The sequence below is a fragment of the Hirundo rustica genome, chromosome 1 (assembly GCF_015227805.2).
Source record: "Hirundo rustica isolate bHirRus1 chromosome 1, bHirRus1.pri.v3, whole genome shotgun sequence".
In the NCBI taxonomy this organism is placed as follows: domain Eukaryota; kingdom Metazoa; phylum Chordata; class Aves; order Passeriformes; family Hirundinidae; genus Hirundo; species Hirundo rustica.
In genome coordinates this window covers 118,431,121-118,444,656 of record NC_053450.1, presented here as the reverse complement: position 1 = coordinate 118,444,656, position 13,536 = coordinate 118,431,121, and the positions used below count along the sequence as shown (strand labels likewise).

Genomic DNA, 13,536 nt, shown 5'->3' with positions numbered 1-13,536 from the left:
TAAAACTAAGTTATATCTAAGTAATTTGGGGGGCATTAAAGCTTTTCAGTGTCTGCAGAATAAAAGTATGCTAATGAACTAAACAATTTCTTGCACGTAGAAATGAACGTTATCTTTCAAACCAGAACCAAATTCCCTAGCTAAATCTCTGAATATAATTTCCTGAGCTTGTGTGAAGTACTCCTTTATGTATGATTATTATTTTAGTAGCTCTGCTAAAAAAGTAAATCTCTTAGATTCATTAAAAACTAATAGTTGCCTTTTAAGCACATTAGTGTAAATATATTTATCCCTATCACAAGGAATCAGACTATGCTTTGCTGACATTCATTATCAGGAAATAATATAATTTTTCTTTTTTTTTTTTTTTCAAATAAAGTTTTGTTTACTTAGTTTATACTTTTAAAATTACCTCCAAGAGCAACTGTAAAATGTAAATTAAACTCCATGTACTATTACTTTTGCATTTCCAACAAGCAGAACTTTTAACTGAGTTTTGCATTTTTTAAAGGAAAAAAAAAAAAAAAAAAAAAAAAAATAAGAGTGATTATCCTCAAATGTACACAGGTAATGACCCACAATTTCATTAGATGCATTAGCATGTATTATCTTCTCTAGCATTTGGATAAACTCCTTTCTTAACTTCTGCCTTTCCAAACTACCTGGCATTTAGCGACAAGCCCAAAACAGCAAATGCCTCAATGCTTCAAGAACATCAGGAATGGATTTAATAAACCTCTATGAAACAGAAGAATAAAGCACATATGGATCACAATCTAGCCTCTATTACAGAATGAATTTCAAATATGAACAGAGAGAAAATGCATAACATTAATTAATTGCTAAAGGAGTATCTCTGTGTGAAAGGGTCAGCTTGAAAAAGAATATTAATCTGCGTATTTTGATCCTCAGACTGCAGGTGAGTTGTTGCCCTGACTCCATGGGCTATACTTGAAACTGCTGCACTCGAGGCATTGAAAAGGAGTTTTCTCTAGATATTATGACTTATGAAAACTAAAAGTTGATTACTTTATCACATTTATATAGACTATTTATTGTTAAACTAAATTCTGGCATGTTACTCAGATCTATTGTGTTAGCTCTCAACATTAAGAGACACAAGGCAAGGTGAGTAATGGCACCAGAAACTGGCCCCTTAGATTACAAAAATCAGTGTTTCATATAAATGGATACAGGTATGCAACTAACAAATATTATGGACCTTAACTGCACAATTAATGACAAGTTTGATGCCTGGGTTATTCATATACCACACAATTTCTATGGAAAGCTTTGGATGGGGTACAGACTGTAAAATTAAGAGAACAGTTGTACAATCGATCCTCTTATTGATTTTAGAAGACTGATAGCAGTCTTGAAAAGCCGAGAAGAGGGAAGCCACTGAAACCAGAGAAATGGACTAAACAGGCACAGTAATAACCTGAGAGAAGTCAGCAAAAGGGAAATGTTGTGCATCCTCTGATAAGCAACACAAGACAGAGTAAAAGTGCAAAAAGGTGAAGGCAGGGGAACCCTCATCCCTTGTAAATTGATGGAAAATGCTTACTATGCCTGCTGCTCCGAGCAGCATGGGACAGGGTGAGCACCTCCCTCACACAAGTGGCTTCAGGCTCCCACTGTGAGGTCTAGCATCCCACAAAGGGCTGTCTACCAGCAGTATTGCTGCACTGGGTCTAAGGCACCAAGATTTGCCTCAACAATCCTAAGCAATGTAAAGGAAACTATTTCACCTCAGGAAAAAATATTAAGGCTAACCTGATTATTTATATACTTCTTCATGTCACAGATTTTTCCAAATTTGCTGATCAAGGCTGTAAACTTCTGCTTTGCTTGAACTCAATGTATCTGGATTTTTAACCCATAAAACTCTATTAGTGTGAAAAATGAAGACTGCTCAGCTGACAAATGCAAGTCACATTAACTGGATCTACTTGTTTCCCAAGAGGCAGAGCACTGTGGACTGAAAAACCACAAGAACCTGAGCAATATGCTTTCCACCAAGCTGCAAGAATTAGCTTGAGGATGGATTTATCAAGCCCTGAGGAAAGTCTGCTACAAGCTGAAGCTTCATCCCTTTGATAGCTTTAAAATTAAATGAACCAGACACGCTATAGAAAAAAAACTTGCAATGAGAGGACTTGCATCACCATTACTCTATCTCCTTTGCTCAGTAGGAAAGAGATACAGGATTTTCTATAGTTTCTTCACAGTTATAATTTATTTCTTATCCCAGCTAACCTCTCCTTATGTCCCCTGTTGCTCTTCCCTAAATTGTATGTTAGGGATAACAAAGCTAGACATGCTGTGCTTTGACATTACCCCCAACTTTGAGTACAGAAATTCCCTACAATGATTCAAGGCATGATCAGAAGGGCTTGACTTACCCACTGTGGCAGGATGGCAGCTGCCACCAAAGCTGCTCTATCACTCCCCTCCTCAGCTAGATATGGAGAGAAAATACAGTGAAAGGCTGGTGGGTCAAGATAAGGACAGGGAGAGATCACTCACCAGATACTCTTATGGATGAAACAGACTTCAGTCAGTGAAATTAATTTAATTTATTACCAATCCAACCAGAATAGGATAATGAGAAATAAAACCAAATCATAAAACACGCTCTTAGGCTTAACTTTACTCCAAACTTTCTCTACCCTCCTCCACCCCCAGTGGCACACAGGGAGAGGGAATGGCAGCTGTGGTCAGGTCAGCACACCTTATCTCTGCCACTCCTGCCTCCTCAGGGGGAGGACTCCTCACACTCCTCACCACAAGTTGTAGGTGAATCCCTGCTCCTGTGTCTGGGAGCATCTCCTTCCCTTTCTTCTTCACTGACCTTGATGTCTGCAGAGCTGTTTCTCTCACACGTTCTCAGTCCTCTCTCTGGCTACAGTTGCTCCTGACCAGTTTTCCCTCGTGTGAAATTTTTGTCTACTGAAAACAGGGTAAGCTTGTAGCAGCTTCTCAGAGAAACAATCCCTCTACTCTCCACCCTCTCCACACAAGCCCAATACACCCTCATCTTCAGGAAACAAGCAACTTCATAGAGAATTGCTACTTCCAGAGAGGAGCAAAAGTACAAGATGACTTCTAATATGTAAAATAATTTCCCTTTTTTTTTTTTTTTTTTTTTTTTTCTCTATACCTTCACAAAGGACCAAAGGACATTTAAATGTTGCCATTACTTGATACCTTCAAGTCTGATAATTTGGTTTGTATGAGGAAATTTTTGTATGGTATGCATTGAATCAATTAACTTGATGACCACCTTTTCTGAGCTTCATTTAGGTTAATGTTAGGAATGCAGAGTTTGAAATTTGCTTTTCTCTAATGGTAGCTGGAGACACTATTTCCACAAGATATTCAAAGCACCCCTAGGGCTTAAACTACCATGAAGCAGAATGGAGAGAGAGGAAATAAAAAATAAATAAATAAATAAATAAATAAAAAATCAACAAACAGACATAATAACAAGTCTTACATATATTACTCACCCCACAATCCAGTTGGGAGAAAAAAAATCATTTTATTATTTAGGCCACAAAATAGTCATCAGTGTGCGACATCTGGGACCCTGATATTAGGTTCCATGGCTTATTTACTCTTATATTTCTTTCCTTCTTGTTCCTTAACTTGTCACCTGTCTTTGGATATCTATGGAGATTTTCTTAACATTAAAAATGGAAACAGAATCTGTCTCTATTTGGTGTGTTACAACTGAATGGTAACTTGCTCTTTTTTATCAAACTATCAGCTATTAGGAGCAGCACTTCTCATCTGCACAGAAGAATCACTTAAACATCAAGGACATTTTAAGGTGCTGTGGAAGTAATTTTAAAGAGAAGAGAAAAGCCCTTCAGTATTCTCAAATTTTTATTGTGACCCTGAGCCTATTTTTAACAGAGAGAAAGAGGAAGGTATCTGTCAATCTAAATGAGAATAGGACAGGACCCCAGGGAAGATTCCAAATTCTGGGTGTTTTTCCTATTGAATCAATGTGAAGTCTTTAATTTCTGTAGTAACTTACAACTATTTTCAAGTAGTGTTACACATCATATGCACATATACTGAAGATAAGAAATGAAACAAAAATGTCATTAATGCAAAAGTGGATAGACTTACATCTCAAAATGTAACCAGAATAAAATATCCACTTCCAATGCAACTCAGGCCAATGACACCTTCATTTTGTAACCATATTATAGCAGCACTATAAAACTTGGTTTTAAAAGTCATGGAAGCTTAGTGAACTTGAATTATGCTACATCAATGATTTGAGACAAAGTAACTTCATTATCCTATTTTCAATTCCAGATAAAATAATATTTGAAATACAGCTAGTATAATCGTTGGATAATTATTTAGATTGGATATTCCAGGAAGCCCAGTAATCTCAGGTCAGCACTCTCATAACACTGAAGTTTTCCAGTATAAATCCTGTAATAAGGATTTCTTTGGCTGAAATAACAGGACTTAAAACAAAAGGGTAACTTTACATAGAAAATAGTACCTAAAATTTTAATCATATTTTCCTCCATTCTCAAGCTATATTGCTCCTATTGATTAATATTGTCCTATTTGGAAAGTAATTAGCCCAACAATTTCAATAATATTGCACTCAGAAATTATTTGCCACTCTATTATTTTCTCCTAAGCCTTCCTCTTTACCCCCCCACATCTGTGATCGCCTTGGCATTGCTAGAAATTGCATTTTACTACATTTATTTAATAAAGAGCAATTCAATTAAGTGATATAGGAGTACTCTGAATTTGCTCTATCTTGTACAAGTGTTAAATATTATCAATAAAGAAGTACCCTACTGTATTTTAGGAAGGACTATCCTTACACCATAAACTCACATAAAATAAATATAGAAAGATAAAGACTTGTACATGTACAATTTGAAAAGCTTGTCCCTTTCTTGTATTCACCATATTTCTATAGCATAATGATCTACCTGTTTTGCTAGGAATAAGATTTTGTTTTCCATACAGTATGACTTCTAAATGACAAAAACCACTTTAAAATGTAAAAAACAAACAAACAAACAAAAAACCCCAAACAAACAACAACAAAAAACAACAGACAAACAAACAAAAAAAAAACCCAAACCCACCAAAAAACTCCAAACAAACAAACCATTAAAATCCTCCAAAACCCCATTTCATTTTAATGTAAAATGGAAATTGCTTTCAAAATAGCAAAATAAATCACTACAATTGAGTTAAAAAACATTCTGACACTTCAAAACAAAACATTTAACTTTTCCGTTATGAAACAACTAGAAAGGCTTTCCAAGCATTTTTAAACACAATTATTTTTAAATTAAATTTACAGGACTTTTTCATTACTTCAAACTAATACTAAGTAATTCTTCTGAGGAAACAATGAGCTTTTCTCATAGGTTCTGATGTCCATAACTTGTGTAACTAAGGATCATGACCTTTCCTCTGAATGGTCTCAGTGAAATACTGAGAGCATTGTAAAAATACTTACTTGTTTAAGTAAAAGTGTTCTTACCCTTTATGCTTGTAAAAAGTATCAACAGTCATGAAATCTCAATAAAACCCAGACCATAGGAATTTTAGGGAACCTTTCATGGAAGCATTTCACATTTCCTACTCTAGTGTAGTGATTTTGACAACTATTATCCAACTAATGTAAAAGTCATACGAGAATCAAGAACCACCACTAGACATTCCTCTTTCTATCAGGATCAGTGTAGGATCCAGAGAGACTTTTTATCAGGTCTTGACATTCTGGCAGGACTCCTTAAGAAAGCTAATAAAAATATAAATCCCACAAAACCCAACTTAGAGAATCTGCAAGACTTTCAAAATCGAGGTCTCAAATAATCTTCTGGAGCCTCTCATTAGATAACACATGGAATAATCTATATTACATGTTCAAGGCATTTTTTTTTTTTCAAAATACAGAAACATGTGTTTAATTTACAAATATTAGATGTCAATCCTTCTCTTATGAGTCCTTTTTATTTCCTAAACAACCAAGGATGGCATAAACATGTTAGATGCTCACTATACAAATGACAGTGGTGAGAAATGAACTGGAAGCACAGACAGCCATGTCATTTGTTTAGAAGACTCAATTACCACTTTCCTACAGAACTTGATTCAGTACCATTTCTGACACTGTTTCCTATTGTTGCAGCTCAAAATTCATAGGAAGGAGCTTTCACTTTTCACTAAATGCACTCCAACTTGTAGACCTCCTGTTACTTTAAAATCATGCAGTCAAAGACAATGTTTAAGGAACAGACACTTTCAAATAAATAATGCAAAGCACTCGAAGCTACAAATGTAGTTGGCAGAGATGGAGCACTATTTATATATCCTGTCTGGCCTGACTCAGTGAATATATTAGGCTTTGCATGCAGTACAGACAAATAAAGAACACCAGGAATTACAGCCATACCTCAGGAAAGCTATTCTTATGGAAATACACATAATATTTTTCAGTATTTATTGTTTTGGTAGTTACTCCCCATATCTCATTAAATCATGAAGACAAAATAAAGCTGACTTTGAATACGTTAAGCTTATGATGATTAATTACCCCAGTGTCACTCTCTCTGTCTCTCAAGACTGCTCTCTTAACCAAATCAAAGGAGGTGATTGTCCCACTCTACTTTGCATTGGTATGGTCTCAGCTCAAGTCCTGTGTGCAGTTTTGGGCACCACAATGTAAGATACAAGGCTATTAGAGAGGGTCAAAAAGGAGGGCTACAAAGATGCTGAAGGCTATGGAGAAGCCATATGATGACTGGATTAGGTCACTTGCCTTGTTCAGCTTGGAGAAGAGGAAACTGACGGCAGACCTAATTGCTGTCTACAGCATCCTCACAAGTGGAAGCAGAGTAGCGGGTACAGATCTCTTCTCTGTGGAGGCTAGTGACAGGGCCATGCCATGACAGAGAATGCCATGATGCTCTGTCAGGGGAGGTTTAGATTGGGTATTTGAAAAAGGTTCTTCACACAGAGGGTGTTTATGAGAAAACACAGCAGACCCTGTTTGCTTATCCTGCCATCCTGAGAGAGTCAGTTTATTGAATCAGTGTGGAAATCCCATACTCTTATCTTCTTGCCTGAAAATGTAACAGATAAGCTCTTTTTAAAAGTCACTTGTGTCTTTAATATCATATGGTCATGTTCATAACACTAAGTGCAATTGAAAATAGCCAAGGACAAAATAGCACAAGTAATACCACACAGCCTTGAGAAAAATGACATTGTAGATAATACTTCAGCATTTTATTTAGTATTACTCACATTTCAATACTTTAAAATTGATGATTAAAATACCAGTATCTAACCACAAGGGCTTCTTGTCTGTAGTCAATTCAAGTTCATGTCATCATCAATTCAAGTTCATCCATGTGTATTCTACTAGAGCTTACAGAGTTTGCTCTCTTTTAACATATGTGGCTGAAATCTGGAAGGAAAACTAAAACCAGAAGTAAGCATTGACTAGTAACCAATTAGCAACAATGGTGTGAGAGACTGCAACTCTAAGTAGCATGTGAATGATTCAAGAACAAAAACTTATGTGGAGTAAAAGGCGGCATAACATCTTGCTAATTGTCCAGGAGGCATGAGTTCCAATTTTCTCTAGATAATACATAAATTTGGTTGAGTCAACAAAAGTTACGCATACAGGATAACACATTTAAATTTAGATTTCTTGCTCCATAATTGAAAAGTGAAATGGAATAACAATCCATTTGCCTATAGCCAAGTTTTGTCTCATTTCTAACCCTTGTGAAACTCAAAACTGTCCCCCTGAATGTCACGGACCAGAGCTTCCCATGACATTTAATAAATTAGGGAAGAATACACCTGTGTAGGAATGGGAACAGAGGAAGACTAAGTGCATTTCCACAACTCCAGCTTTCACACAGTGACAGCTGTGTGCATTTAAAACCAGATGATCAGAACAGCCACTTGTAGGATGGGAGTCACACCACAGGGCATGACTTTGAGGAAGGTGATTAGAGTTCTGTTAATATTAAGCAAGAAAATTTTGAGTTAACACAAACACTCCACGCCACAGTTTCCCTAAAGGCAGAAAAATCTTCCTTTTTACTTTGACAACTTATGTAATAGCCAAACGGAATAATTACTTCTCTGAAAGCACAGCTGGGATGGAAAAAAGGACCTGAAGTCTAATCTAATCAAATCTATTTCCTGCAAAGATTTGGCAGCATTCTGGCAAAAATAGCTATCTATCCCCAGGAAACTTTTATCTCCATGATGTTGAGACAGACCAGTCAAAGCCATGTCACCATAAAAGGAAAACTCAATAGAAATTTTGTGGGTTTTTTTTCCCCGGAAATCCTTTATTTTCACTATCTCACTTTGTGAAAGTACTGAAAGTACCACAATTCACTTAGATTTGTACTGAGATGAACACTTGCCATTATGTTTCACTGTTTAACTCCTGCTTACAATAAGGAGAGAAATTCCAGTGAGAACTGATACAAAAATACAACAAAAACATAATAAAATACACTGGTGTCAACATGAGTTATTTTTTGATGACAGATGCCTACAGTTCACATTTATGCCTGCAATAGCAGCAAGGGAGCCCTCCCCTCTCTGCTGGGACTTCAGCTGCCTCCCACCTCCACCAGGATGAAATCACATGCTGGGAGTTATTACTCTGCTTCTGAAAAGTTACTCAGACTCATCCTGCAATAACCTCAATGCCTCATTCAGTTTCAGCATAAGATTAAATGTTTTCCTTAGTTAAGGACAACAAATATTCAAAATAAATGTGTTGTGTTTATCCTTGGAGATTTTTGAGGTCTAAAAGCCCTGAGCAACCCAGTCAGATCTCACAGCTTCCTGTCTTTTCAGCCTCTCTCTGCTTCAGACACATGTTGGACTAGAGACCTCTTGAGGTCCTTTCCAACCAGAATTATCCTTAAAAACTGATAGGTCTAATAGATCAGATCTGAATATGGCAGATATTCTTGGAAATTAAATGAAACATTTTTTAGATGAAGCAGAATTATTAAGGCAACTACAACTGCTCGTTCTACTCTTTATTCTCATAATGTCTTGCTTTAAATTATTGTAATTGCCTGTGGTAGAAAATTTGTCCTAGTGCATGCATGCAAGTCAAATCCTAGTCAGAAACTCCTCTGTACAGCAGATGAATATTCATCATGAATGTATTTATGAAGGAACACTTCACAAATATTTGTTTCCCAAGGTGAGTTTCCAAAGCCCCCCTCCCACTAAAGTTATGAAATACCTCAGATTCAAGACTTGATTGTATTGCAGTTCTTGTCAGGGCAGGACCTGCCTCCATGGAGGAGCTATTGCAAAATGCTACTGCTTTCACCACACAGTAACTCTGTTGGGGCACCACTGACCCACATGCAGGATGTTTGTGTGCAGTTGAGCTCTCTTCTAAAACACCAGGACTGGGGGGCGTCCTGAGCATCTCCCTGACAAGGCCCTTGCTCCCACCTCAGGATGAGCACCAATGAGCACCAAGAGCTAAAATTCAAAAATAAAGGGGAATTATTGTGAAGGGGAATGTTAGCCCAGAAACAAAGAAAACTAAATAATTAATGACACATTGTACATTTACTCTACAGTGAGGTAATACAATAGCAGCAAGATGGGAGACAACACATTTAGAGACAGCATTATATACCATTCTGTCTTATGTAAGCCAATTATAGAGGCACATTATTCACAGCTTTTCCTCTCTACGCATTTTTAATTGTTTTGCTTACATGATAAAATGTGACTTGCAGCTTGAACTAAGATAAAAAAGTAATTCTTGATATAAGCCATAATTAAGATGAGCAGAATTTGTGGCAACGACAGCTACCGCTGAAAGGTAATGGTTCAGCAAAAATCAATCAGGTGAAAAATTAGCTTGCTATTAAGAGGAAATAAACTTAATGCTATTGCTAAATTCAAAATAGCAGGTTTGAATAGGAGTTTTCTTTACTACCAAACAAAGGAAAAATAAGTAGGAATTTTTCCTAAACTGTTCATCAGAGTCACCATCTATTGTTTTGATGTCTGTTCCCTGACTACCATGCCCAATGCAAGTCCCCCAAAAAATTTTACTTGACTCAGTCTGTCAAACTATCAGAGCCTTATGATTCTAGCTATACAAATAATAAAGCTAAAATTAGAACAAGAAGGACAACTGTAGACTTAGTTCACTCTTTCCTATTTGCCCTAAAACTTACAAAACTAGACCTGTAAAAGGAATGTGGATATTAGAGACCTCACAAATGACTTCTATATAGGCTCTTGTGAAAACATAGAGAAAAACATGGTTTTCACACTGAGAATGTTTAGTATTTCAAGGCAAGTCTCCAGTGCCAGTGCTGAATTATGGCTTGAACTTTGATTCCTTTTTTGTCTTATCCATAGGAGAAGAAAATTTATCTACATTCACAAAAGTTGTCTGGAAATTTTAATGCAAAGTTATTTTCCAGTGGGAAGAAAAGCCATTTCTGCAAAGCCACCAGTTTCAGAAAGACAATTCTTATTTCTTGATGGGAAAAACTTAAATCCCAACTACTTCTTACTCTGAATTAGGAGTTAATAAGGAGAAAGGGTGTCTCACTTCTTTCTTGGTCATCTACTTGTGAAAAAAGAGCTTGTAAACAGGTCAAAAGATAGGAAAAACAGGTCAAAAGATAGGAAAAACAGGTCAAATTTTCATAAACTTAGAAATACATAAATAAAAATTCTAATAACAACCTTGTAAGATAAAGTCCACCTAATTATCTCTTTTCCTCCTGGTAATCCTTTTATTTTGGAGAATCATATTTGTCTTTTTTGATAAATTTGCAAAAGAAAAAAGCAAACAGCTCCACATTTTTAAGAGACCTGATTTTATTCCCTGGGTGGTATCAATCATATTATCAGACATTTCACCAAGATTTAACACCAAGAATCACCAGTAGCCCTGAGTTACTTCCACAGAGTCCATTCAAAAGAACAGAAAATGACTGCATAGGCCACTTTCACTCACATAAATTCTAAAAGTTTATTATTGTCACTCCTCCATCTCTGCAGCTGTCAACTGAGAAGCAGCAAAAAGTTCAGTTCTGTCTTTCTTGTTATTCAGCCCTTAGAAAAGGTGGCTGGAAAAGCTGATGAGACAAAAGAACTGGAAAACCAGCAGATAACAGACAATACCTAGACTTATCTTTTGCATAAAAAGAATGCACTCAGTGCCAAGCAAAATGAAAAGCTAAAGGAGCCTTGAAACAGGTTTAAAAATACCAAACCAAACCAAAACAATAAACCAACCCACCTCTTACCAGTAGAAAGAGAGACACTTAAAGGGAATTTCCTCCAGAGCACTCCCTATCAAAAAGGAATATCTGCTCTCAGAACAGTAAAACAGCCCATACCTTCAGATGATATTTACGTTTTTTGTCTCTTTAAACTCACACCACCATTTTTTGGCACATAATTACAGGTCAAACAAATCTCTGTTTCTGTCTGGGGCTGATCAGATGTTTTTTGCCCCTTATTATAAAACTGGAATTGGCAAGCAATGCTGGCAATCACTGCTTTCACATTTAATTATTGCAACTCAGCTAGGAACGCAGCCACAGAGCCTGAAAATGTTCCAACTGGTACAAAAGCCTCTCTGCTTAGCAACAGGGATACAATGAGCAGGATCATCTGCGTGCTACTCTTTCTGCGCGTGCTCTCTACACAATTAAGGAACCAGTCTGCTCATTTGTGCAAAGACGCTCTGGAGACTGTAACTGCCCCAAGAGTGCCACCCATGTGATCCTCTTCTACAAGACACAAAAGCTACTTAAGAATTCTCTACTACCTATACCCAGTGTTACTTGAATTAACCCTAATTATGTGCTTTATTTAAGGTGCCTATTTATAAATTAGCAAATAGATATAAACAAAATTCTCCAAAGCATAAACATGAACAGCTGCCATTAGAGCAAGAAAATATAATATTTTATTACGAAATATTTGCTGCTATATAGGAACAGATACACACCTATGTATGGTGATTGGTCATATTATCAGGTATAAATAAAAATTATATCCAAGTAAACTAAATAAAAACCAAAACTTACCACTTGCATTTTGCATGTCCCAATGGATTATGCTGTTGTTCACAGAAAAGAAACTGCTTGCACTGTGATAAGTTCACTTCACCTGCACATAGTTATAATTTTCTTTTGTAAATTGTGCAATTTGTACCAGGGCATCAGATTTCTTGATATCGGTCAGTATCTGATTACAGCATGGTGAGAAATTGCTGTAAACAGTTGTGAAATTCTTACCTTACTTTTATCCACACCTTACTCCCTCCCCCAAAAATCTCCTTTGCAAGCCAATTAAGAGCAAATTGCTCATCAAAGTGAGACTCTCCATATACTTAACTCAGGTGAGTAATTCCTGGCTCCTTTTTCAATGTCCTGGCAATCTACTTTTAAATTCCAAGGGAAATTAAAAAAAATAATAATAAAAAAATCACTATTATGGTCCCAAGAGCTTTTTGCTTTTTGTCTCTACATATGTATAAAACATTGTTTACAATCCATGAAAATGTATACACGTCTTCCTCTGATTTGACATCTTGCAGCCATGAATATGGAAGGCTTCGGCTCTATTCAATGTGAAGTATTTACAAGGCAATAATTTACAAGACCTGAAAATAGATCAGTGAAAGCTCTTATTCTCCTAACAGTAAATTCCTAACTGAAAAAGTTACCATGGAGCAAAGGATAAGATAGGAGTCTATAGAGCATTCAAATACCACCTCAAAACGGTGATTGCAGAGAAAGGAGACATTACAGCACAATCCAGTTCTTTCCAATTTGCAGTGATTTCCTCAGTCTATTGCTCAGAAAACTCCTCAATGTTGCTATTTCAAATGTCTTAAAGATTTCTATCTTCTTGTTCTTGATGTATTTTCCTATTTTTAGTTTTCGGTTCAGGGCCAGGTTTAGCTGTCACTCTGACAATGTTCAATAATCCTCAACAAAAAGAGAACACAAACTAATAATTGTGACTTGCAACATTTCTATAGTGAACCAGAGCAAAGCACTTCAATTATGACTAAAATAAGAGGTTTATCAATCATTCTCTGCTATCTGTAACATCCCCAATCATCACCAGTCCTTATATAACCTGTCAGAATTTTGATAATCCCAACAGAATGACTGTGAAACCTGCAGGTTTATTCATACCATCGTGCTTAAAAGGCACCCACATCAACTCATATATCTGTGAAACAAAAAAAATCTAGGGTGGTGGGGGAAGAAAAGCATCCCACACATTTCAGATGAGCATAAAAATCTTCTCTATAAATTATTTTTGGTTTTGAGTTGAACAGTGCCTCTGAAAATATTGACCAGTTAATATTTGCCACCAAATAATTACAGCTAGCATTCAGTTCTCTCAAATGCTTGATAAAAGAGACAGTTTCCATGTACTTTTAAAGGCATGTTTCTGGGTCTTAAATAGAATTCCAGGACT

General features: G+C 36.3%; 1 protein-coding gene across 8 annotated transcripts in view; it reads right to left on the bottom strand.

The window, feature by feature from the left end:
* ZNF385D (zinc finger protein 385D) overlaps positions 1-13,536 on the bottom strand; it is a 423,031-nt gene that overhangs the window by 187,461 nt on the left and 222,034 nt on the right. The window contains exon 1 of one of the 8 annotated variants that reach the window (XM_040064817.1): positions 12,129-12,292. The exons of the other annotated variants lie outside the window; for them this stretch is intronic. Within the exon in view, the coding sequence (XP_039920751.1) occupies positions 12,129-12,144 (16 nt within the window). The 5' untranslated portion in view covers positions 12,145-12,292. Of the gene's footprint in view, positions 1-12,128; positions 12,293-13,536 lie in introns of those variants that run through there. 8 annotated transcript variants of the gene reach the window in all.